The sequence below is a fragment of the Mustela lutreola genome, chromosome 1, assembly GCF_030435805.1.
Source record: "Mustela lutreola isolate mMusLut2 chromosome 1, mMusLut2.pri, whole genome shotgun sequence".
Taxonomy (NCBI): Eukaryota; Metazoa; Chordata; class Mammalia; order Carnivora; family Mustelidae; genus Mustela; species Mustela lutreola.
In genome coordinates this window covers 231,052,824-231,079,821 of record NC_081290.1, presented here as the reverse complement: position 1 = coordinate 231,079,821, position 26,998 = coordinate 231,052,824, and the positions used below count along the sequence as shown (strand labels likewise).

General features: G+C 37.4%; 2 protein-coding genes across 9 annotated transcripts in view; one reads left to right on the top strand and one right to left on the bottom strand.

The window, feature by feature from the left end:
* C2CD3 (C2 domain containing 3 centriole elongation regulator) overlaps window positions 1-21,309 on the bottom strand; it is a 155,874-nt gene extending 134,565 nt beyond the window's left edge. For all 6 annotated transcript variants that reach the window (XM_059132807.1, XM_059132820.1, XM_059132789.1 and 3 more), the window contains exons 1-3: window positions 20,977-21,309; window positions 15,583-15,852; window positions 10,986-11,143 (exon numbers count right to left, since the gene is read on the bottom strand). In XM_059132807.1, coding sequence (XP_058988790.1) covers window positions 10,986-11,143; window positions 15,583-15,852; window positions 20,977-21,031 — 483 coding nt within the window. In that variant the 5' untranslated portion in view covers window positions 21,032-21,309. The remainder of the gene's footprint in view (window positions 1-10,985; window positions 11,144-15,582; window positions 15,853-20,976) is intronic.
* Window positions 21,310-21,485: 176 nt separating this feature from the next.
* PPME1 (protein phosphatase methylesterase 1) overlaps window positions 21,486-26,998 on the top strand; it is a 63,956-nt gene continuing 58,443 nt past the window's right edge. Inside the window, exons 1-2 of one of the 3 annotated variants that reach the window (XM_059132901.1) lie at window positions 21,486-21,754; window positions 26,245-26,370. In XM_059132901.1, the coding sequence (XP_058988884.1) occupies window positions 26,312-26,370 (59 nt within the window). In that variant the 5' untranslated portion in view covers window positions 21,486-21,754; window positions 26,245-26,311. The remainder of the gene's footprint in view (window positions 21,755-26,244; window positions 26,371-26,998) is intronic. The other 2 variants (XM_059132910.1, XM_059132893.1) reach the window with 2 other exon arrangements.

Here is a 26,998-nt window from a genome sequence, read left to right as displayed (position 1 = left end):
TTTTCCAAAGTCTTCTGTAATGGAAACTATTTCTTTTACTAGCCAGGATAAAGGAAGTGCCTTTCTGCTGCTTTCCTAGACCATCATTCTGTCACCTAAAGATTTCACATCTTTTCAGAAACCCATGCCATCCACAAATACCACAAATTTACCACAAGATTCTCACATCCATAATAGAGCAACCCTAGGGACATTTACCATTCTTCTCAAAAACTCAAGGCTCTCTTTAGCACTAAGCTGCCTACAATCACTGACTACAACATCTATCAGTAAGAATGATAGCACATTAGTATGCCTATTTTTCAGACTTATGCTGGCCAACATGGCATTTAAAAAAATTTAAAAGTTATTTAATTATTTAAATGGTATTATTTAAAATACCAGAGTTTACATAAAATTTTGGAATTCTGGTTCTCTTAAAAATTCAGAAACTCTAATGGAGCTAGATCTCCATTTCAATGTGGCAAAAATTAGCTGAAGCAGACTAGTGGCTTTGGTCAGGGCACATGTTCCGGTCTGAAAAGTCCCCAGCCAGGTCCCAATGAGGCAGAGTGATAACTATTATTTATCATCCCACTTGGTCTGCCAGGCTTTTAAAAATTTTACTATCTTACAAAAAAATGGATATTTTTGTGTTTATACATTTTTATAAATTTTAACCTATCAATAGATGCATGTAACCACCACCATAATCAAGATAGAGAATAACTCCATTAACCCAAAAAACTCCCTGGGACTATCCCTCTGTAGCCATACTCTCTCCTCACCTTTAATCCCTAGCAACAGCTGATCTATTCTCAACCATTATAGTTCTAGCTTTTTGAAAATGTCATACAAATGTAACTATATAGTATGTAACCTTTTGATATGGGCTTCTTTCACTCAGAATAAGGCCTCTCAATGTGGAGAAAGGAGAACCCTCTTACACTGTTGGTGGGAATGCAAGTTGGTGCAGCCAATTTGGAGAACAGTGTGGAGATTCCTTAAGAAATTAAAAATAGAGCTTCCCTATGACCTGCATTTGCACTACTGGGTATTTACCCCAAAGATACTGTACTCCAATGTTCATAGCAGCAATAGCCACGGTTGCCAAACTGTGAAAGGAACCAAAATGCCCTTCAACGGATGAATGGATAAGGAAGATGTGGTCCATATGGAGTATTATGGAGTATTATGCCTCCATCAGAAAGGATGAATACCCAACTTTTGTAGCAACATGGACCAGACTGGAAGAGATTATGCTGAGTGAAATAAGTCAAGCAGATAGAGTCAAGTATCATATGGTTTCACTTATTTGTGGAGCATAAGAAATAACACAGAGGACATGGGGAGATGGAGAGGAGAAGGGAGTTGAGGGAAATTGGAGGGGGAGATGAACCATGAGAGACTATGGACTCTGAAAAACAATCTGAGGGTTTTGAAGGGGTGGAGGGCAGGAGGTTGGGGGAGCCTGGTGGTGGGTATTATGGAGGGCATGTATTGCATGGAGCACTGGGTGTGGTGCACAAACAATGAATTCTGTTACACTGGAAAGAAATTAAATTTAAAAAAAAAGAATAAGGCCTCTCAGATTCATCAACATGGTGCATGTATCAGCAGTTCATGCCTTTTTACTGACTTGGTAGTATTCTATTGTTAACATGGCTTATCACATTGGTTGACTTTCAAAGACTGAGATAGCCTTGCATTGCTGGTACAGACCCCAGGTGGACATGGTCTCATTACTCTTTTTATATACTACTGGACTCAACTTGCTAATATTTTTTTGAGGATTTTTAGGTTTATTTTTAGGTCTAGATCTTAAATTGTCCTCTATTTTGCTATCAGGGTACTGTAAGCCTCATAAAATAAGTCAAAAAGTATTTTCTCCTGTTCTATTTTCTGGAAAAGTTTGTGGAAATCAGTGTTACCTCTTTTTTTTTTAAATGACTGCAAGAATTCACCAGTGAAATTATCTTGGCTTAGAGATTTAGAGATTTCTTAGAGCTTAGAGATTTCTTTTTTTGAAGGATTTAAACTGCAAAAGCAATTCTTTAATAGTTACAAGTCTAGTCAGGTTATATATTTTATCTTGAGTGATTTTTGGTAGTTTGTGGTTTTCGAAGAATCGATTGATTTCACCTAAATCAACAAATTTTTGTGTATAGAGTTTATACTATTCCCTATCTTTGGGATTTTGTGGGCTATGGTCTCTCTCACATTAGAATCAAGAGGAAAGTAAAATATTTCTTGCATCCAAGAAAGAACTAGAGCCCCATGATTTTCAAAAGAAATGTCAGAACGCGTATTTCTTTGTGGAAGAGAATATCCCTAATTGCTCATAAGGCAAAGAAAGTGTGACTGTCAAAGACAGCATTATGAAACAAAGTACAATAGGATTATAATTACTTAGTAGAAAAGATGCATGATAAAAATGGAATAAACAGAAAGATACCTATTTTAAATAGGGTTTGTTTTTTAAATGCAAGTAAAATAAGTGGTACTCTTGTGACATAAAATCAAATATATATATTTTAAGATTTATTTATTTATTTATTTGATAGAGATTACAAGTAGGCAGAGAAGCAGGCAGAGAGAGAGGTGGAAGCAGGCTCCCTACTGAGCAGAGAGCCCGATGTGGGCTTGATCCCAGGACCCTGGGATCATGACCTGAGCCGAAGGCAGAGGCTTTAACCCACTGAGCCACCCAGGTGCCCCATAAAATCAAATATTTAAGATAAAAAACTTTATAAAGTATCAAAGTCTCTTATAAATGGCAACATTTATTAAAGAATGCAACAGAATTTGTGAATCATAAACATTTGCATATGTAGGTCTAATTAAAAATTATAGTTGTTCCTAATGTTAGTGGTATGGCTACAAACTTACAAGGTGAGCTGAATAAAAATGTTAAACAATTTGTGATATTTTTCTCTGTAGCTGAGAAGAACACAAATAAAAACAACTCTTGACAGCTGTGTTTATTTAGAGCATCAGTGAAATTTTTATGTGAGTGAAAAACTTTTGGAGATGCTCATAGCAAACAAATCAAGGAAATGGTATTTCTTTTTCTTTTTTAAAGATTTTATTTATATATTTGTCAGACAGAGAAAGAGAGTGAGCACAAGCAGGGGAATAGGAGACAGAGGGAAAGGCAGGCAGAGGGAGAAGCAGGCTCTCTGCTGAGCAAGAAACTGATACAGGGCTCTGTCTCTGGACTCTGGGTTCATGACCTGAGCTGAAGGCAGATGTCTAAGTGACTCAGTCACTCAGGCATCCTGGGAAATGGTATTTCTCCAAACTGAGAAATGTTTTAAAAAGTTTATTAAAGACTGATAACAGGGGTGCCCGTGTGGCTCAGTTGGTTAAACATGTGTCTTCAGTTTGGGTCATGATCCCACAGTCCTGGGATCAAGCGTACTTCAGGCTCCCTGTTCAGCACGAGAGTCTGCTTCTCTCTCTTCTTCTGCCCCTGCTCCTGTGTTCTCACTCTCAAATAAATAAATAAAATCTTAAAAAAAAAAAAGACTGATAACAATGGATGATGTCTTTTTGTTGACAATAGACGTGTTTCAAAATTTAAATTCAAAGTGGCAACATTTTGCCAAGACAAAGAACCATAAACACACTGTCTTGGTTATTTCATCTAAAACGCTAAAAATCAAACAACACATATATATATAATTAACATATAAATTAATTAAACTCCTGTGGTCAATGTTTTGTTTGATCATGGATAAGCAGTATTGCAACCTGTTATTGCTACATGAATACTAGGGGGTATAAAACTGTGTGTGGTGTTAAACGTTTTTGCTTGAATTAAAAGAAGTCACCTGGTTTATGTTTTCGAAGGAGAAATCCCAGCCTCAGATCACCAGCAAGTGCTGATCAAATACAGGACTATTTTAGTTGACATTATAGACTACATAAAGCATTTAATTACTTATCTGCAAGTGCATTCACAAGGAATCATACAATATGAGATTCAATTTATTCATTCTTTTGATTATATCTTTGGAAAATTTATTTGGCAAAGAACCATCTATCCTACTTTTCTATATTTTTTATGCTGAAATAGGATTTCCAGACATCAAAGTGATGGCATGAAATACATTTCTAAAACTGTAGAGCTAAAGACCAACATCGCAAAAAGACTTTTTGGATTTCAAATGTTATGAAAACCAACACTGTTCATTTTGCTTTACTCAGTTTATACTGAAAGTATAATATGGAAGTTAATGCAGCGTTGTACAATATTTAAGCTTAAATACGCTTGAATATCTTAAATTTTAAGAATATCTTAGAAATAAAATCCAACTTCAAAAAATACTGTGCCAAGATTCTGTCTTTGTTTGGAAATAAAGGCAGCCATATTTGTGAACAGTTATTTTGTTATGAAACCGAATAAAAACTAAATTTTATTCTCAAATGGTTTTAAAAAATGAATGCTGTAATGCCCATCAAATATAAATCATCTGGTACTGATAACTTGGTAGAGAAGTACAAGTATCAAGATTTTAGCTAAATCAAAGGAATTGATTTCAAAGCCAAGAATTTATAATTAAGGTTTTTTTTTTCCAATTTCAATGTAAAATAATCACATATATGTATATAATGTTACATGCTCACATAATAAAGTTTGGTTTTTATTTTTTTTAGTAATCTCTACACCTATCATGGGGCTCAAACTCAGGACCCCGAGATCAAGCATTGCATGTTCTTCCAAATGAGCCAGCCAGGCATCCCAAGTTTAGTATTTTTTAAAAGTTTATTATATTTTTGGCTGTTGATTATTCTTATAGCCAGCCTGTTTGACTCATTCGTTATTGTCAATATCTGACCTATACCAATAATGGAATACACGAAAAGCTTCCTCTCTCCAACAGCTCAGTTCTAATGATCTTTATTGTCAAACTACTCTGAGCACCCTCCAGCCAGTTTGGCCTTCTTATTATTTTAAACTGTTCTAACTCCATAATCTCAGTTTCCCTTTAGTAACTATGCATCTGTCTTCTTGAGGTCTGACTAAACCTGATCATCAGAGCAACAATCTAAAACCACCTCTATTCATCTTCCAATCTATCAGCTGCCCATTGGCATCCCTTACCACTTGACAAGAAGGATTCCACATTTAGTCAATTCATGACTGCTTTGGGGGACAGCAAAGCAATGGTATGATAAATCCCATCACTCACTACATGCTCTTTTTTTAAAAGTTTTTTTATTTTTAAAAAAAGATGTATTTTAGAGAGAGAGAGAGAGAGAGAGAGAAAGCGAGCTCAGGGAAGGGCAGAGAGAGAGAAGCAGACTTTCCATTGAGTGTAGAGAGCGTAGAGCCTAATGCAGGGCTCAGTCCCACAACTCTGAGATCATTACCTACGCCAAAATCAAGAGTTTAATGCTTAACCTACCTGGGAGCTACCGAGGCTCCCCAAAAGTGATTTTTAAATTAACATTTCACATTCATAGAATTTAAAGAATTAGAGAGTTCTATTACAAAAATGAGTCCCTCACACAGACCCCCGTATTTTTCTTTTCCCAGAGGCAACTACTTTCAACTCCTGCCCTTGATTCTTATGGGATTACCTCTAGAGTTCCAAATAATGTGCTTATATTTCTCTCACATCTTGATCCCCTCCTCAGTTTTCAGGCATTATCTTTTGACTTTCTAATATGGAAGATAAAAATTTAGCTCAATCCCACATCCTTCTACCTCCTTATCTCCCAACCTGCCCATCTAGTTTTATTATAAACACAGATTATGGATTGAACTAAAATTATTATATGAGCATGTGTTCTATTTAAAGCTGAACCATTAGGTGCACTGATTACTTTTCCTTTCCAATGAAAGAGCTACAGAAATAATATTTTAGGCTTTGCATGCCATATAGTCTCTGTCATAATTATAGTGGTCCCCCTGCTTATCCACAGGGTTATGTTCCAAGACCCCCTGTGGATGCCTGAAACTGAAGATAGTACTAAATCCTATATATACACTATGTTTTTCCCTTTAAGTACATAACTATGACAAAGATTAATTTATAAATTAGGCACAGTAAGAGAATAACAACAACAATAATAAAATAAGCTATGTGAATGTGCTTTCTTAAAAATTACTATATTCACCCTTTTAGTGATAAAAATGACAAAAGATCTATGTGATGAGATTAAGAGCTGTGAAAGACATAGGCATCATGACATAGCCACAACTTTTTCTTATGAGGAAAAGTTAGAAGGAGCATCAGCTGCTTCCTGACTGCACTGAAACCACCAAAAGAGAAACCGAGGACAAGGGGGGACTACTGTAGTTCACTTTGCTCTTGCAGCATGAAAGCTGCCATAGATCTACAAATACAGGTGGTAAGCAAGTCAGATTTGCCTTGGGGGTTATAGCCTGTGATTCCCTGAAGAAAATAAAAGAACAGCGCAAAAGCATATGAACAAATACTCAACATACTCATCATCAGGATATGATAACTAAAACCTCAGTGAGATACCAGGACATACTCACTAGAAAAACAAAAACTGAAAAGACTACCCAAACCAACTGCTGGTAGATACGTGGAGAATGTTTATATACCACTGATGGGAATGTAAAGTTATACCATCACTATGAAAATGGTTTGGTGGTTTCTTTCTTTCTTTCTTTTTTTTTTTTTTAAAGATTTTATTTATTTATCAGAGAGAGAGAGGGGGAGAGAGCGAGCACAGGCAGACAGAATGGCAGGCAGAGGCAGAGGGAGAAGCAGGCTCCCTGCTGAGCAAGGAGCCCGATGTGGGACTCGATCCCAGGATGCTGGGATCATGACCTGAGCCGAAGGCAGCTGCTTAACCAACTGAGCCACCCAGGCGTCCCTGGTTGTTTCTTAAAAAGTTAAACATGACTCACCAATCCCATTCTATGTAGAACACATCTACATAGAGTTGCTTTACTCATAAGCAGCAAAAAAAAATTGTAAAAAAAACAAAACAAAACAAAAAACAAAAAAAGCCCCAAACAACCAAACGTCCACTAAGTAGCATACAGATAAAAAATCATGGAATATCCATACAGTGGAACACACCTCTGCAAAAGGGAACTACTGATACACAAAATAGTATGGATGAATCTCTAAAATTGGCTTTGTTCACTTACTCTCTTAACCTGGGTGAGGGGACAATTTGTGTTTACTATATGGTTATTTATATATCTTATATATAGAAGATACTGTTTTGCATATCACTGAAAATTTTTAAAAAGTTAAGTGAAATAAAATGTATAGTGTCTAACATATGGTAGATAGATATACAATAAATGTTGATAAGAGAATGATCAGAGCATCGCCTGGGTGGCTCAGTCGTTAAGTGTCTGCCTTCAGCTCAGGTCAGAGCAGGAAGCCCACTTCTCTCTCTCTCCTACTCCCCCTGCTCGTGTTCTCTCTCTCATTATGTCTCTCTCTGTCAAATAAATAAAATCTTTAAAAAATGTTTTAAAATAAACAGAATGAATGCTTTCAATTTTATCTCAAAATGCTCCTCCTCTTTTGCCTTCCTCCATCCCAATGTATGTGACCCTAGTAACTGTGTTTATGGTAGAAACCCATTCTTATTTAGTTCTCTTCATGATCTTATTGGCTCAATTATCCTCTTATTTTCAATTTCTTCACTTGCTTCTCTTTGGTCTAAAAACAAATCAGGTCTCTTATATTCTAAAGAGGAGTCACGCAAACTTAATCTGTCAAGGGGCAGAGAATAAATATTTTAGGCTTTCTTTATGGCATATTTTTCTTCTTTAAATAATCTCTTAAGGGGCACCTAAGGGCTCAGTCCGTTAAGTCTCTGCCTTTGGCTCAGGTCATGATCTTAGGGTCCTGGGATTGAGCCCTGAGTAGGGCTCCCTGCTCAGTGGGTAGTGCAGCCTTTTCTCTTCCTTTTGCCACCTCCCCCTCCCCACCCTGCTGGTGCACCACACACTCCCTGTTTCTCTCTCTCTCTCTCTCAAATAAATAAAATCTTAAAAAGACAATTTAATGACCTTTTCAAATTGTAAAAACCATGTTTAGTTAGAAGGCCACAAATGGAGCAACAGGCAAAGTGTGTCAACCCCTGTTCTAAAATAGTACCAAAAAACTTCTGAATTCTACTACCCACTATCAGTCGTGTTCTCTCAAATTCAAGTAAATTTGGCATGTTGCCATCACATGCCTAAACACGATGTTAAGTGTTTTCATATTTTTTCCATCTCATTTAATCCCTGCAACAACACTGTGAGGTAAACGTTTTAGTACTTTTTTTTTTTTACAAAATAAAATACGGAAGCTCAGAGTGGACAAGTGAACATCAGAACTGTTTTGTAACCCTTTTTGTTCTGGTTTCTCCACTGTTCATAACTGTTTGTCCATGTCCAAACTCTAGTGCTATTTCCATTAGATCACACCACCTCTCCCTCCTTTCACTGACACTTATTTGGGAAATAGAAATCTCTAATTACTACTTATTTCCTTATTCCATAATCTTTTAAAATCTGAATTTTGCCTCCAATGCTCTATACAATTTTCTAACAAGCCCAATAACATTTAAATAAAACACACACATTTTTTTATCAACTGATACTTAAATATGGAAAAAAAAAATGATCTAGCCACTTTAGAAAACAGTCTGACAATTCCTCAAAGTTAAACATACTTACCCTATGACTGCAAATCTACTCATAGGTATATATGAAGAGAAATGAAAATGTGTTCACGAAAAAACTTGTACATGAATGTTTACAGAACTACCATTATTCATAGCAGTCAAGTGGAAAAAATCCAAATGTCTATCAACTGAAGAATGGATCAATATGTGGTCTATCCATATAAGGGAATATTATCCAGCCATAAGAAGAATGAAGTACTGAGACATGCCACAGTGAAGATGAACCTTGAAAACATTGTGCTGTGTGAAAGAAGCCAGTTACAAAAAGCTACATAATATGCTATTTCACTTATATGAACTGTCCAGAATATGCAAATATAGAGAGACTGAAGTTAAACCAGTGGTTGCCAGGGACTAGGGTAGGGTGAAACGGGGAATGACTGCTAACAGCCACAGCACTCCTTTTTAGGGTAATAACAAGCTCTGGAATTAAATAGTAGTGATGGTTATAAAAACGAGTAAATTCTATACTTTATTTATTTTTATTTTTTTTTTTTTTAAAGATTTTATTTATTTATTTGACAGACAGAGATTACAGGCAGGTAGAGGCAGGCAGAGAGAGAGGAGGAAGCAGGCTCCCTGCTGAGCAGAGAGCCCCATGCGGGGCTCGATCCCAGGACGCTGAGATCATGACCCGAGCCGAAGGCAGCGGCTTAACCCACTAAGCCACCCAGGCGCCCCAAATTCTATACTTTAAAGGGTGAGTTTTATGACATATAAATTATGTCTCAATTTTAAAAATAGGAAAAAAACTACCTAGAAGCCTATACTCTCAACTGTTTTCAATTTTATTTTTTCCCAGTCATTGATTATGTAGTTAACTTTAATTTTCTTTAGTCATCAACCCAAAATCCATTTTATCCATGCAGCTACATAATCATAACTAGGTAATTTTGTTTTTATGGAAACAAAATACTCCACTACTAGACTATAATTTTAATATTACTAAAGGGTGCCTGGGTGGCTCAGTGGTTAATATTACTAAATAATTTATTTTCATTTTTTTCAATATTAAAAGTGTATTTCTGTAACTAGACCTAGGCAGAAAGTTTCCCTATTTTTACAGTATTTCCTTAAGATAAGTTCCTAAGAGTAGAATTACCAGTTCTTGAAACAGAATGCCAAACTGTTTTGTAGATCGCATGGGAATCTTTATCATTGTCAGAAAAGTAGGAGTAAACCAGACTCCACCATGAAGTTACGAACATAAGGAGTCACCTTTTAAATTTAATATATATAAAAATATGGTAAATACAATAAAAAAAATGTTGCTTCTTTCATTCAGATGAAATTATTTTTCAACTCTATTCTGTTCCACCAATGTGATTATGTGCTTGTAGTTTTTTTCTTCTTTTTAAATAATTTCTGCACCCAATGGTGGGACTCCAACTTAGGAACCTAAGGTCAAGAGTTACATGCTCTTCTGACTGAGTCAGCCATTCCTGTGCTTGTCATTTTATAAAAAGTTCTTATATCTGGTAATGCTGTATATGTTTTCTCATATTTTTAAAACTATTTTCTCATATACCTGTCTAAATTTCTGTATTTTAGAATACATCTGACAAAGCATAAAACTCATGAAATTTCTAAGTGATTTGAATACTTAGAGCTTTCTAAGAAGCACTCTCAAAGAGTGTCCCTCAAAAAGGATCCTTCAATGTTCTTCCCCACCATCCTGTACATACATGTTGCAATATGCACCTAGTATACACCTATCAGTCTGCGTTCTACCTGTTATTCTTCTATTTCCTCCTACATGACTTTGGAAAACTACATGAAAAAAATCATCTCTTATCTTTATCCTTAGTGGCACATAATAATGTATAAAAAAAAAGGAAGGCTGAATCAATGAATGAACACACCAAAGATACCACTTACATGAGTCAAACAAGCAATTAATGCTTGACACTATGTTAGGAGCTATAGAAGAAACACAGAAAGTAGAAAACACTGTCCTGCCTCCCAGGGAATCTAGATACTAGAAAGAAGGGAAGTTAAAGGGAGACTACTAAAACATAATTTTAGAGATTGTGTAGGATTATAACTGAACGATAATTATATAATCAATGTTATAAATTTAATAGAGTACAGAGAAGATGAATGCAGTAGGAGCTGTGAAAGACTTGGCACTTGAGATGGGCAGTAAAGCACTAAGAGGATTTGGATAAGTAAGATACATTATATTCTTTGGATAAAAACATGAACAAAGGCATGAAGTGGGAATTAGCATGATATATGGGAGTCATGTACCTATCTATTCTACAAACACACTCAACTACTGGTGCTGTAAAAGTTTTAGTCTACATAAAAAATAATTAAAATATTTTTACCTGGAGTTCTCCAAGTTTCTTGGACGTTGGTGAAACAATGGTAAAAAATCCACTGATGTGATGGGTTGGAGAAAGCTGGGCTAGTCCACTGATCTGAACTCTACCAATTGGAAGATGGTCAATTTTGGTGATTACTTCCAGCACCAGCACAGCCATATCTAATCAGAAACAATTACAAGATACACAGATATTTTTCATTTATTTTCTTTTCCTTTTTTTTTTTTTTTAAATGGGCAGAGGGGCATACATCAGAAAACTTGTTTACTTAAAAAAATATATTTTATTTTCAAATAAAACACTATCTACCACATATCAGTCTGGGGCTGGGCAAGAGTGAACCCATTATCAAAAGAATAAAGTTTTAGGGAAGAATGACAAATACCTTACAAAGAGAAAAAAAGATTACATTGATGTAATTAGCAATGATTACAGGGTGTGAGGAAGGCTTGTGTGTAGCTTGGCTGTTAAAGAGTGAGGTTCTCTCAACTTCCTTTTCAGTGTTTTGCTGTTTTTATATAAAAGAACCCAACTGTTTCCGCTTGCTGCAGCTTGCCTAGTCTACAGGGATGGGATGGGTTCATCACCTGAAGCCTGGTGATGGCTTACTTGGGACTGGGGCCCATTGTTGGCTTTGCCAGGCTGGCCACCAGGCTGCTTCCTCATGGCTTCCAGAACGATGCACTTATTTTCTTTCACATAAAACATGCATACAAAAGAGTACATAAAAGAATAATAAACCAAATACCTACCACATACCTTAAGAAATAGTTATATTTTCCCCAACTTTACAGTTAGAGCATACATCTTGTGAACTGATGTTTGATCTCTTGTGTCTTCATTTTCTCTTTCTTTTTTTTTTTTTATATTTATATGTCTTTATTATAAGTTGATATTCAGTTATATATGATGGGTTTTGTCATCTGACTTTTAAAAATTATGCATTTAATTTTTTTATTAGCAACTTTTTTTTTAAAAATTTTTTATTTTTTATAACATATATTTTTTATAAACATATATTTTTATCCCCAGGTCTGTGAATCACCAGGTTTACACACTTCACAGCACTCACCAAATCACATACCCTCCACAATGTCCATAATCCCACCCCCTTCTCCCCAACCCCCTCCCCCCGGCAACCCTCAGTTTGTTTTGTGAGATTAAGAGTCACTTATGGTTTGTCTCCCTCCCAATCCCATCTTGTTTCATTTATTCTTCTACCCACTTAGGCCTCCATGTTGCATCACCACTTCCTCATATCAGGGAGATCATATGATAGTTGTCTTTCTCTGCTTGACTTATTTCGCTAAGCATGATACGCTCTAGTTCCATCCACGTTGTTGCAAATGGCAAGATTTCATTTCTTTTGATGGCTGCATAGTATTCCATTGTGTATATATACCACATCTTCTTGATCCATTCATCTGTTGATGGACATCTAGGTTCTTTCCATAGTTTGGCTATTGTGGACATTGCTGCTATAAACATTCGGGTGCATGTGTCCCTTTGGATCACTACATTTGTATCTTTAGGGTAAATACCCAATAGTGCAATTGCTGGGTCATAGGGCAGTTCTATTTTCAACATTTTGAGGAACCTCCATGCTGTTTTCCAGAGTGGCTGCACCAGCTTGCATTCCCACCAACAGTGTAGGAGGGTTCCCCTTTCTCCGCATCCTCGCCAGCATCTGTCATTTCCTGACTTGTTGATTTTAGCCATTCTGACTGGTGTGAGGTGATATCTCATTGTGGTTTTGATTTGTATTTCCCTGATGCCGAGTGATATGGAGCACTTTTTCATGTGTCTGTTCGCCATCTGGATGTCTTCTTTGCAGAAATGTCTGTTCATGTCTTCTGCCCATTTCTTGATTGGATTATTTGTTCTTTGGGTGTTGAGTTTGCTAAGTTCTTTATAGATTCTGGACACTAGTCCTTTATCTGATATGTCGTTTGCAAATATCTTCTCCCATTCTGTCAGTTGTCTTTTGATTTTGTTAACTGTTTCCTTTGCTGTGCAAAAGCTTTTGATCTTGATGAAATCCCAGTAGTTCATTTTTTCCCTTGCTTCCCTTGCCTTTTGCGTTGTTCCTAGGAAGATGTTGCTGCGGCAGAGGTCGAAGAGGTTGCTGCCCGTGTTCTCCTCAAGGATTTTGATGGACTAAAGAGAGCTATAGACCGATATCCTTGATGAACACAGATGCGAAAATACTCAACAAAATACTACCCAATCGGATTCAACAGTACATTAAAAAGATTATTCACCACGACCAAGTGGGATTTATTCCAGGGCTGCAAGGTTGGTTCAACATCCGCAAATCAGTCAATGTGATACAACACATCAATAAAAGTAAGAACAAGAACCATATGATACTCTCAATAGATGCTGAAAAAGCATTTGACAAAGTACAACATCCCTTCCTGATCAAAACTCTTCAAAGTGTAGGGATAGAGGGCACATACCTCAATATCATCAAAGCCATCTATGAAAAACCCACCGCAAATATCATTCTCAATGGAGAAAAACTGAAAGCTTTTCCGCTAAGGTCAGGAACACGGCAGGGATGTCCATTATCACCACTGCTATTCAACATCGTACTAGAGGTCCTAGCCTCAGCAATCAGACAACAAAAGGAAATTAAAGGCATCCAAATCGGCAAAGAAGAAGTCAAATTATCACTCTTCGCAGATGATATGATACTATATGTGGAAAACCCAAAAGACTCCACTCCAAAACTGCTAGAACTTATACAGGAATTCAGTAAAGTGTCAGGATATAAAATCAATGCACAGAAATCAGTTGCATTTCTCTACACCAACAGCAAGACAGAAGAAAGAGATATTAAGGAGTCAATCCCATTTACAATTGCATCCAAAACCATAAGATACCTAGGAATAAACCTAACCAAAGAGACACAGAATCTATACTCAGAAAACTATAAAGTACTCATGAAAGAAATTGAGGAAGACACAAAGAAATGGACCAATCACTTCATACAACTTTTTTCATTAAATCTTCTCAACAATTCCTACCGCTAGTGTTATTATCCCCCATTTAACTAACAGGACACTGAGGTTCCAAGATCTTAAGGAACATCTCAGCAGCACACAGGCATCCAATTCTGAAGCCAGAGTTCCAATTCAAGACTGACTTCAAAGCCCATGTTCTTCCCATTCAACCAAGCTGCTTCTTCATGAAAATGCAAGGTGAAAGGGTAGCAATCTAATGCCATTTTACAGATGAGAAAAAAGGGGAGTCAGAAATGGGGAGGGACTTTCCCCAAATACTGCAACTGATAACATCAATCTCAAGTTCAAATACATTCTTTATTATACCACAAAATGCTCAAATAAATGTCTGATTTGTTGATCATATTAATAAATATCTTCTGTCTTACTGAAGAATTTTTATTTACTCTTCATTTGTTAAATTAGGTTTATAGTATCCAGAATATCTATGGGTATCCTATAATAGTAATTATCACTTTCTACTTAGTATTTTAACTAAACTTCTCTGTGAATTTAGTTAGAATTAGATACAATTCTGATTAAATTGGTTCATTTTTCTAATTCCCCACAGTGCCTACAACACAATGACTATGAAATGCTAAGTGCTCAGTATGTATCTTTTGAGAGACTGAATTTTTGGTTCTTTTTATCTTGAGGTTTTCAAAATTTCTTTGATAGAATATAACCTTCTTAAGGACAGTTTAACCTTTATTTCAACTCTGATTCTCTAATAGCTTTAGACCAACAAAGTTTACATGCTACTTAATTTTACTGACTTGAACTGGATTGATTTGATAAATAACCCCACCATCCAAAATGTGTTTATGCAAAAACCTGATCCAAAGAGAGAAATACAGTACATTTAGAATGCTTTCCTTGAACAGAAATGAAGAAATCTTGACTCCTGGTTATTCTGTAAAGGGATCCTTCCCTGCTCTGAAAACCAGTATTACTAATCCACTAACCCACTCATTTAGCATGTGTTATCTTGCACTATTAGTAAAGTTTATATACATATGTACTATATGTAATGTGTGTATATATATATATACACACATTATACAAAAATTATATATCATACATATTATATATGAATTCTAACACATATACTTTTACACATACTTTATTTCTATATATGTAAATATACATATTTACATACATAAATATTATATAACATATATATTATATAACATATATATATATTCTTTCTTTGAGCATAATATAAGTCCCAGAGCAGAGACTACAGTTATTTCTTAAAGCAACATGGTGTGGTGAAAGTGTGTGAGTTTCAGTGTCTGATAGAAATTGGTTCAAATCCAACTTTTGCCATTTCTCAACTATGTAACTTTAAAGAATATTCATTTCATCTCTGAACCTGTTTCATTGCCTATAAAACAGAAAATGTCTTTCTTGCAGGGTTATTAAGTATTAAAAATAATATGCATCAACTGCTGGTACATAGTATACTGTCAATAAAAGGGCTATTATAAAACTTCTTTCACTCAATAGATACTATGTACACAATAACACCCACTGCTAACGACATAATACATGTTTATTAGGCCTGAAGGTAAAATGATAAGACAGAAACATACCAGTTAGATAAGAGGTAAACTGCTTTGGACCACAGCGAACAGCATAACGGGTAGTTGTTCTCACAGATTTTGGTTCAGTCTGCAGTGCGTCCCTAGGACAAAATAGGGTTCCATCTGATGTTTCTCCCCACCATCTCACTCGGACAAGTACACAAGTGGGAGGCTTTGCGATCTTCCATATGACTTTATTGACTGTAAGTTTCAGAAAGCAGCGTAGCTGGCCTTCAACAAGAGGTGGTAGGCTTGTAGACGGAGAAATGTCACTCAAACCTGTGGAGAAATCCAAAAACACTAAGTCAAACTTTAAACTAAATATAGAAAAATAATCTGCTTTTTGAATGAGAATGCATTTTCGTCTCTACAGAGAGATGTTTTATCTTATGTATTCTAATATATGAGAAGCAAATAGCAAAGCGGACCATATAATAACCTACCTGGTCACTTAAGTGACCTTGGTAACTAATTAGTATTCAGGGTCTGATTCAGGTTTTTCTAAAACGTAATACCAACTTAAGATATGCTAAGACAAACTCCTCTTTAACTGAAAGATATAATTTCATGCACATTAAAACGATAAAACCTTACACTGTTGAAATGGCTAGAATTAAAAAGACAAGAAATAACAAGTGTTGGCAAGGATGTGGAGAAAAAAGAACCCTCATGCAGCTACTGTGAATGTAAACTGGTGCAGCTACTGTGAAAAACAGTAAGAATGTAAACTGGTGCAGCTACTGTGAAAAACAGTAAGAATGTTCCTTAAAAAATAAAAAATACGGAGATGCAACGTGGGAGGTTTGGGGGGTAGGAAAAGAATAAATGAAACAAGATGGGACCGGGAGAGAGACAAACCATAAGAGATTCTTTTTTTTTTTTTTTAAATTTTTAATTTTTTTAATATAATTTTTTATTTTTTATAAACATATATTTTTATCCCCAGGGGTACAGGTCTGTGAATCACCAGGTTTACACACTTCACAGCACTCACCAAAGCACATACCCTCCCCAATGTCCATAATCCCACCCGCTTCTTCCAACCCCCCTCCCCCCAGCAACCCTCAGTTTGTTTTGTGAGATTGAGTCACTTATGGTTTGTCTCCCTCCCAATTCCATCTTGTTTCATTTATTCTTCTACCCACGTAAGCCCCCATGTTGCATCACCATAAGAGATTCTTAATCTCACAAAACAAACTAAGGGTTGTCAGGGGGAGGTGGTTAGGGAGAGGGTGGTAGGTTTATGGACATTAGGGAGGGTATGTGCTATGGTGAGTGGTGTAAAGTGTATAAACCTGGCGATTCACAGGCCTGTACCCCTGGGGCTAATAATACATTATATATTAATTTTAAAATTAAAAAAATTAAAAATCACCCCTCTGATGAAAAATTAAGAATCACCCCATGATCCAATAATTTCCTCTACTGGGTATTTACCCAAAGAACAAAAAACACTAATTAGAAGAGATATATGCACTCCTATGCTTATTGCAGCATTATTTACAGTAGCCATGATGTGGAAGTAACCCATTGATAGATAAATGGATAAAAGAGATATGGTGTATGTACAAAATGGGATATTACTCAGCCATAAAAAAAGAAGGGGATCTTGCCTTTCAAACAACATGGATGGACCTAGAGGGTATTATGTTAAGTGAAGTAAGTCAGACTGAGAAAGACAAATATATGAGTTCACTTACATGTGGAACCTAAACAAAAAGTAGAAACAGACCCAAAAATATAAGGAAAAACTGATGGTTGCCAGAGGGGAGAGGAGCAGGAGGACGGGAAAAATAGATGAAGGGGAGTGGGAGATAAAGCCTTCCAGTTATGGAATGAATAAGTCATGGGAATAAAACGTACAATATAGGAATATAGTCAATGGTACTGTAATAGTGTTGTACGGGGACAGACAGTAGTTACACTTGTGGTGAGTGTAGTATAACATATAGATGTCTGGAATCACGATGTTGTACACCTGAAACTAACATAACATGCATGTCAACTATACTTCAATTTATAAAGATACCATTTCAAAAATATAAGCATAACAACAGAGTACATAGGTTTTTAAAACTCTCAGAAGTAGTTTAAATTTTACTTCCAAGTAGTGTTGTTTTTTATTATTGCAATGTCCAGGTTTGAAGATATGTTATCTTTATCTCCTACTTTAAAACCATCACCAAACATGAGACAGCAATGACTCCCTTCACTCAATGTTCAAATGATTTATAGCATATGACTCAGCATTCCAATAAAGACCACCTTAAATTGTGTATTTTCTTTCCTGCCAACATCATTCAGTCAATGAAAACAGACACCATTATCTTCAGATTCTGCCACCATTTTTTAGTACAGTACTGGGCTCAAAATATTTATTGGCTTTTATAATATTTATTGGATTTCAGACAGATAATACATGTAAACAAGGCATTTAATCATGACTTTCTTTCTTCCTTTTTTTGTTTTAAAGATTTTATTTATATATTTGACAGAGAGAGAGAAAGAGATCACAAGGAGGCAGAGAGGCAGGCAGAGGGGGAGGGGGAATCAGGCTCCACGCCTAGCAGAGAGCCCGATGTGGGGCTTGATCCCACGACCCTGGGATCATGACCCGAGCCGAAGGCAGAGGCCCAACCCACTGAGCCACCCAGGCGCCCCTAATCATGACTTTCTATAAAACTTTCCTTTAATGATCCAGACTATCTTCCACTTATAGTTATCTACTAATCATGACTTAGAGAGGATTTAAGAAATTATATATATGAATATGAATATTATTCACTCATATAAAAGAATGAAATCTTGCCATTTGCAACAACATGGCTGGAGCTAGAGCGTATAATGCTAAGTGAAATAAATCAGAGGACGACAAATACCATATGATTTCACTCATGTGGAATTTAAGAAACAAAACAAATGAACAAAGGAAAAAAAAAAGAAAGAGACAAACCAAGAAATAGACTCTTAACTATAGAGAACAAGCTGATGGTTACCAGGAGAGAGGCTGGGGGTTGGGTTGAGTGAAATAGGTGATGGGGATTAAAGTGCATACTTATGATGAGCACTGAGTAATGCATAGAATTGTTGAATCACTATACTGTACACCTAAAATTAATATAACACTATATGTTAGCTATACTGGAATAAAAAAAAAAAAAAGGAAACCATTCCTATATTACACACATCTTTCTATTACTTTTCCCTTGGAGAGTGATCATGCTCAACAGGAAGAAAATACATTGGAGTACATCAGATCAGGAGATCTATATACGTCAGTTTTTAGATTTGTAAAGCAAACACCTTCTCTGCTCTCTATAGTTCAAGATGACCCACCATAATCTTTATGGATAACTAGTTTTGATGTAAAAATAATACAGAGGTGTGTATATGAGCATTACAGCAAATATATATATATGTGTGTGTGTGTGTGTGTGTGTATCACACACACAGATATATACACACATGGTACAGCAAGAAGAATATTCTTACATTATTTCTATTTTTATTTTCCTCCTATATACCAAATATGCTTGACTGGTTTGGTATAGGAAGCACCAGCATCGAACATACCCATGCTTCCATTTCATATCCTCCCATCATTCCTGGCCAGAAAGGTACTGCCTCAAAACTGCCTTAATTATCTTTAAATGGCTTGGATAAGATTTACTTCCAGACTGTAGATTCTGTCTCAATCCAATGACCTAATGTACTATCACTATTCTTAATACCAATTTACCTGTAATGTAAAAAGGCAAAGTCACACAAAATTTGTTTGTTGTTTGGAGGCAGCCCTATAAAGATTCAATTTCCAGTTTTCTGATTTGTCCTGGGTTACCAGGGCAACTGTTCTCTTTGCAGCTAACATTTCCCTGCTCTTCTGGAGAGCATGTTTCTCCTTAAGCCTACTATTCTGATAAGGTCCTCTTGCTACACAATCTTTTATCCTCTCAAATCCTTCAGAGATCCTCATGCCTTCACCCCCACTCCAACACCACCACACCCTGTCACTCCCCACTCTTTCTTCCTCTCTCCTCCACAACTATCTTTTCCAACTCCTGCCTGTAGCCCTTCATTCGTCACGATTGTCTTATGTTTGACTCATTCAGTCACTTACCGACTCCTGCTTTATGCTAGCTCTTAGGGTTTCAGTAATGTATAAAATATGATCCTTGACTATTATAATTATTGATATACCACCTTTCCAACTTATGTCTTCCACATAAGCTGTGGAACTCCACAAACGTATACCTTCCCACACACAAACACACATTTGTTATCAAAAACACCTCAGGGACACCTTGGTGGCTCAGTGTGTTAAGCATGCCTTCAGCTAGGGTCATGATCCCAAGGTCTTGGGATGGACCCCGCATCAGTCTTCTTGCTCAGCCGGGAGCCTGCTTCTTCCTCTGCCTGCCATCCCAGCCCCCGGTACTCTCAGACTCTCTTTCTTCCTCTCTCTGGTAAATAAATAATCTTTAAAGCAAACAACCAGTCCTAAGTCATAGAGATGTAACGTACCACAGAATGACTATAGTTACTGATGTACTGTATATTTGAAAGCTGCTAAAAGAGAGCACCTGGGTGCCTCAGTTGGTTAAGGGACTGCCTTCAGCTCAGGTCTCAAGACTGAGTCCCATAACAGGCTCCCTACTCAGCAGGGAGTCTGCTTCTCCCTCTCACCCTCCTCCTCCCCTGGTCTCTCTTTTTGTCTCATAAATAGATAAAATCTTAAACAAAAATTGCTAGAAGAGTCTTAAAAATTTTCATGAGGGGCACCTGGGTGGCTCAGTTAAGCATCTGCCTTGAGCTCAGGTCACGATCTTGACAGTACTGGGACTGAGTCCCACAACGGGCTCCCTCCTCAGCGGAGAGCCTGCTTCTCCCTCCGCCTCGATCTCGCTGTCTCTGGTGAATAAATAAAAACTTTAAAAATTTTTTCATGACAAGAAAAAAAATTTTTAGTGATTGGTGATGGATGCTAACTAGACTTACTGTGGTGCTCATTTTGCAATATATAGGAATATTCAATGATGCTGTACAACCTAAAGCTAAGACAATGTTATATGTCGAGTATATCTCACTCCAAAAAGTTAAAAAATTCCTGGTAATTTTTTTTAATTCCCTTTCTTTACAAACGTTCTGCCTGCACCCTTTTAGCCCTTACCTTGCCCCATTTACTTGCCCGTTTTGTGACCCCACCTCAGCCCTTATTTCCTTTCCATCCGTTGGAGAGCCAATTGCCTTCTCTTCCAACCCTTTGATTCCCTGGTTGTTTCCCACTTTCTTCCATTCTCCCGGCTTATTTTACAGGCGCGTGTGGGAGTCTTCTAGAATTCCTTACACTTTGCTCCCTTAACTCTGCTCCTTACTCTTTCCTCGACCTTTGGTCGCTCAGTTTACCTCTTTTCTTGCGGCCTCGGACGCCCACAGGCCCCTGGCCTTTTCGTTGTTTCATGACGAGCCAGAGCTTTTCTTCACCAACTGAGTTCCCGCTCCAGCACCTAAGCTGTAGCCTCCCGCCATCCCTTCCCAAGGCGCCTGCGTTCCCCGGCAACCGGAGCCGCCGGGCAGCCTGGGAAGCAGGAAGAAGGGGCTTTTCCGGTAACAGTCTGCGAGAAGCGGTGAGAAGAAAAGGCGCCAAGACTTCTTCCCGCAAATAGACTACAACACCCAGCAAGCTCTGCTAAACTACCTCTGCGAGATTTGACGCTATCGCCTCCAGCTGCGCAAGCGCAAAGGGATACGCCCTTCGAGGACTTCATTGCCCAGGGTGCATTGCCTTTAGGAGCGCTTGTCTTTCCGGCGAGGGTCGATGAGGTCTCCGCTTGGGGTCCGAGAGATCCGTAAACTCCGTTACCCAGCTTCCTTTGTGGAGGGCTGTTGCGCACTTCCGGTGGAAGCGCTGAGGAGAGAAGGTGGAGTTTACGGAGCCGGTGGGCGGTGGGCGGTGCTGCCGGTAGCTGGGTGCTGTCCAAAGGCACTGGGCGTCGGTAGGGGAGCGAGCTGTGACCAGCTGGGCCGCACTTAGCGTGGGACGAAGCTTAGGCTACTGTTTGATTACCTGAGGCCTTCCCCTCATGTCGGCCCTCGAGAAGAGCATGCACCTCGGCCGTCTGCCCTCTCGCCCACCTCTCCCCGGCAGCGGGGGCAGTCAGAGCGGAGCCAAGATGCGAATGGGGTACGTGACCCATACCCCTTCCAGGGGCCGGCCATTGGAGAATGGTGTCTCTGGGCGTGTAGACCTGCACGTCAAGGGAAGCTAAGGATGGGAGAGAGTATTGGCGGCGGCCTGGAGACGTTTAGATGGTGTTGTAGGCGGATTTGGGAACTAGGGGAGGCGCCAAGTCCATGGAAATTGGAGGACAAATAGTATTGAAGGAAGGAGGGAATGAGGCAAAGACTGAGAAAGCTGAGAGGATTGTTTAAGAGAAGTAGGAGGCACCTTCAGAATAAGTGATGGAGAAGGTTTGAGGAAAGGTAGTAGAGGTAACAAAAATCGGGAATATCTGTCGGGGAGGATTGAGGGACATGGGGAATGACTGAGAAAAGTTGAGGGGAATTAGGGGAACAACTAGGGAAAGATTTGGGAGTAGAATAAAGACTAAAAGAACTAGATATTAGAAAAGCAGAGGGAGGGAGGCCTGCCTGGGTGGTTCAGTTGGTTAAGGGTCTTCCTTCGCTCAGGTCACGATCCCAGGATCTTGGGATGGAGCCCCACTTGGTGCTTTCTGCTCAGCCAGAGCCTGCTTCTCCCTCTCCCTGCTGCTCCCCCTGCTTGTACTCTCTGTCAAATAAATAAGATTAAAAAACAAAACAAAAACAAAAACCTCTTAAAAAAAGAAAAGAAAAGAAAGGCTGAGGGAATTGAGAACATCCGAGGCAGGGTTGAAGGAAAGAAAACTAGGGAGCAGAAGGTTCTAGAGAGAGAGTTCCTAGGGGTGTTAAGAGACAGATTCGGGGAGTGAGGGGATGATTAAGAGATTAGGTCTCTTAGGGGAGACCTGAGAAATTTTGAAAACAGGGCTGAGGAAGATGGAGAATATAGTTAAGTAGACTGTTAAGGGTAATTGGAACGTGCTAAGAAGTGAGGGTAGGGAGTAAGGGGAGGAGTGATGAGGTGGTTAGAGAGTGACTATGGGCTCTAGAGATGGAGAAAAGACTGAGAACAGGGTTTCGTGAATGAAAGTGCTGCAGAGGTAAGGTAGGGGAAGCTTAAAGAGGATATTTGGGCAGTTGATTTTGCCAGGTAAAGTCTGATGGAAGGTATATACTGGTTTAAGAAGACTCAGAATTAATGAAGCATTCAGAGTAGCCAGCTAAAATGTTTTAGGGAAAACCATTTACTAGGAAAGGAGGAATTGTGTTGAAGAGATAGGTTTGGGGAATTTTAGGTTGTTGAATGGCTTTTGCCAGATTAGGGGGTACTCAGGTATAGGAGAGAAGGGTATGAATTGATCATGGGAGAGGTAACTACTAGGAAGCAGAGGGAATTGAATAGGCAGGTTTTTTTGAGGGGTATTTTTAGTATCAAGTGGTATTCTGAAGACTAGTAACTGTAAAGAGAAAAGGGATAGGAAGAATACGTATGAGGTAGTTAAAAGGGTGTGTTTGGAATTCTGGAGATGGGTTGATATACTTGGAATAAAGACAAGAAGTTCTATGTACAAAACTGATAAAAAAGGAGATAAGGACAAGAGATGCAGTACTATGAAAGAAGGTCCTTGGAATAAAGAGAAAGAAGAATCCCATAAATTAAAACAGTAGGGTAGAAAGGTGGTGAGAATTGAGGGGGCTAGGTTTGAAAAAAACCATGGGAGGAAATTAAGGATTGGAGACCTATGATACACAGTAGAAAGGTGAGAAAATCTTAACAGAAGATAGGTGCTGGATGCACAACAAAAAGAAATAGTAGAAGGCCTCATACAAGGTGTAAAATGGAGATTGTTTTGGCTTTAGATGACAGAAAGGTAAGACTGTAACAGGAATAAGAAGGATCTGGAAACTGATCCATGATAGATTATTTGGGAAAATTAACCTGGAGTATAAAAATAAATGTACCATTTATTATTGGTATGTTTCTTAATTGCTGCCTTTCTTAAACTAAAATTTGGTCCTTTAGTATACCAGCACTCTTCTGTAAAAATATATAAATATAAAAATATTAACTTTTTAATAACTGTATATGCTACAGCTTAGTTTAGAGCTCAGCTTCCCGCTTTGTTGAAACAAGTTCTCTGACGATAAGAACTGAAAAGAAAAATACTAAGAGAAAATGAATCAAAAATCTGCTTATTAGAAGATTGTATGACTGTTGCTAACTTACCCTCTTAAACAGATGCTTTGGTCTTCTTTGTTAACTGCTTATCCTAGAAAATAAAGCTCCTCAGGGAAATCCTTCTTTATAATATTGTGAAGAGAAGAGCTATGTTGGTGAATTTTATTAAAGTGGCTTGTTTTCATAGATTTTTCTTTTCTGTTTCGTTATTGGAACATTGGCAGGCCTCAGCTGAATCTAAAGTTAGTGGTAATACAGACTCTCTCCCTGCCCTAGAAAGAGAGCTTTCATTTGAAATGATCTCATGGCACTATGGTAAGAAAACCATTCAGAGAATTCTGTATTCTCTAAGGTAAAAACTGAAAGGCAGGGGACAATATTTTTTGTTAATAAATAAGAAAACAAACTCAGGGTGCCTGGGTGGTGCAGTTGGTTAAGTGTCCAACTCTTGGTTTCAGCTCAGGTTGTGATTTCAGGGTCCTAGATGGAGCCCCAAGTTGGGCTCCACGCTCATTGTGGAGTCTACTTGAGATTCTCTTTCCCTCTACCCCTTTTGTTTGTTTGCACTCTCTCTCTAAAATAAATAACTAAGTCTTTAAAGAAAAAAAAGAAAGAAAGATCAAGTCTTCTTCATACTAAGGCAGTAGAGCATTAATGGTAGGGCTGCTAACAACTAAGACTTGAGTCTCTGAGACCCGTTATGTTTTTTGGATTCATAGTTGTTATCCTGGCCATACTTAATTTTGAGTCATGCATCTTATTTCTTTCCAAATACACTAACATTCAGCCTTTTGCTTTTGCTGAGTCTTGATTTATGAAGTCTCACTTTAACTAATTTTAAAGCATCCTTCTTTATTTCTTCTTCTGTTCATTCATTTCATTTTTCTTATCTATGTATCTTTTTCCATTCTCCCATCTATCTCTTACTTCAAGTTGGACCTGTTCCTTTCACAATCTCTTACATGACTTACTCTTTCAACTCTTTCAATTTATAATCTCTGGCCTTTTAATTTCACTAAGCCTTATTTAAATGTGTTTGCATATTCAGGGTGGTATTGAGTTTATGATTTTTCTTGAGTTTCCATAATTCAGTTTTTCAAATTAGACTTAAGTAATTCCAGAATATTTCTAGATAATGTAGTAATAACAATTACTTTCTTTTTCCAGGTAGGTTACTTTGTGCCAGTCATTGTGGTAATAGCTTTATTATGTATGTTACTTAATTTAATCTGCTCACAGCCTTGGAAGGTAGATATTTCTCTGCATTTATTAGTAAGGAAATTCAGACTTGAGATTAAAGGTCACCCAACTAATATGTGGCAGAACCAGGATTAAATTTATGTTTAGTCTCAAAACACTACACTTGTGTTTTGGGTAAGGCCTGAAATCCTGGTTTCACTATTCCTTGATAGAATCCAGTAGATGATGTCAAAAACAGTGATTTTGACCTTTTTTTATTATAGATTTTGGAGCTGCTTTGGTTTGTGATTCCTACTTGTAACTGGTATCTTAATCTGTTAGCGTTGCAGTAACAAAAACACCATAGATTGGGTGGCTTGTAAACAACAGAAATGTTATTTCTCACATTTCTGGAGGCTGGGAAATCCAAGATCAAGCTGCTGAAAGATTCCGTGTCCAGTGGGGACCACATGCTGGTTCATAGATGGCAGTCTTCTTGATCTGTCCTCACATGGCAGAAGGAGGAAGGAAGCTCTGTGGCATCTGTTTTCTAAGGGCACTCACTAATCCCAGTCTTGAAGGTTATACTCTCATGATCTCATCACCTCCCAAGGCCCCACTTCCAAATACCATGACATTAAACGTTAAGATTTATCAAGAATTTGGAGTTGGAGGGGTGGGATGGAGGATCACAACCATTTAGTCTACAGCACCTGAGTGTGCTTGAGAGGAGTATGTTTTGAAAATCACTGCTTTAGTACATGTTACCATTAGAGAGACTATAGAGATTTTTAAAACCTTTCATTTTCAACATGTTTTTGGTTTATCAATAGTACTACATTTTGTAATCCCTTAACATTTCTACAGTACTTTAACTGGAAGATATATTAGTGACTTTCTTTATTATTTTATGAGATATATTAAGGCAGGGATTAATATTTTCTCTTAATGAGAAAATGAAAATGTTCTTTGACTTGCCTAAAAACACAGAATCATCAAATGGCAGAAACAGGATTCAAACCCAGACTTCAGATTTTTAGTCCATGGTTGCTCTTGTAATATCTTGGTGTAGAAATTGTTGTTTAAAGTGATATAGATCTTTTAAAAAAATGATGATAAAGATCTGAGTTTGAAGTCCAGCTTGTGTATTTACTTTGGTCAAGTCATTTAACCTCACATAGTCTTTGTTTTCTTTTAATTTCTGCTTTCTTTAGAGTTCTGTGAGAATGAAATAATACATGCAAAGCACTTAATGCTTCCTGACACACAAGCTCTTAAGGAATGACAACTGATGAATTATTTTATATTGAGAATGGTGAAAAAGACTTATTCTTTATAAGGTAGAAGCTCTCCTTTCAATTTCTTAAAATGTCAGCTTTTTCCCTGTGTATATTACTCATATCTGATTAGATAGTCCTTCATTCAATGTCTTAAATTTATAATGGATATCAGGCCTCTTAGGAAGCCTTTAAGGAGCTATTCAACAAATGGAGAAATAAAGGACAAAGTGAAGTGACTTGCTCAAGCTCATATATTGAGTTACAAATCCTAGCATCTCTGTTTTTGTTGCTTATTATGTTTTTAAATATTAAAGCTGTTATTAAAATCAGTAAATTTATTGGTAAACTTATTAGGTTTTTAAAAATTAAATTTCACATACCATAGAATTTACCCTTTCAGAGTATATGGTTCAATGGTTTTTAGTACATTTATGGTTGTACAGTCATTATCACTAATTTTAGGATATTCTCATTATCTCATAAAGAAACTACTTACCTGCTAGCAGTTATTTCTCCCTCCCCCGTCCCCTGGGAACCACTAATCTATTTTCTGACTTCAAAGATTTGCCTGTTCTGGAGATTTCATGTAAATGAAATCATGCAGTAGGTGGCCTTTTGTGATTGGCTTCTTTCATTTAATACAATGTTTTCAGGATTCATCCATGTTGTATCATGTTATCAGTACATC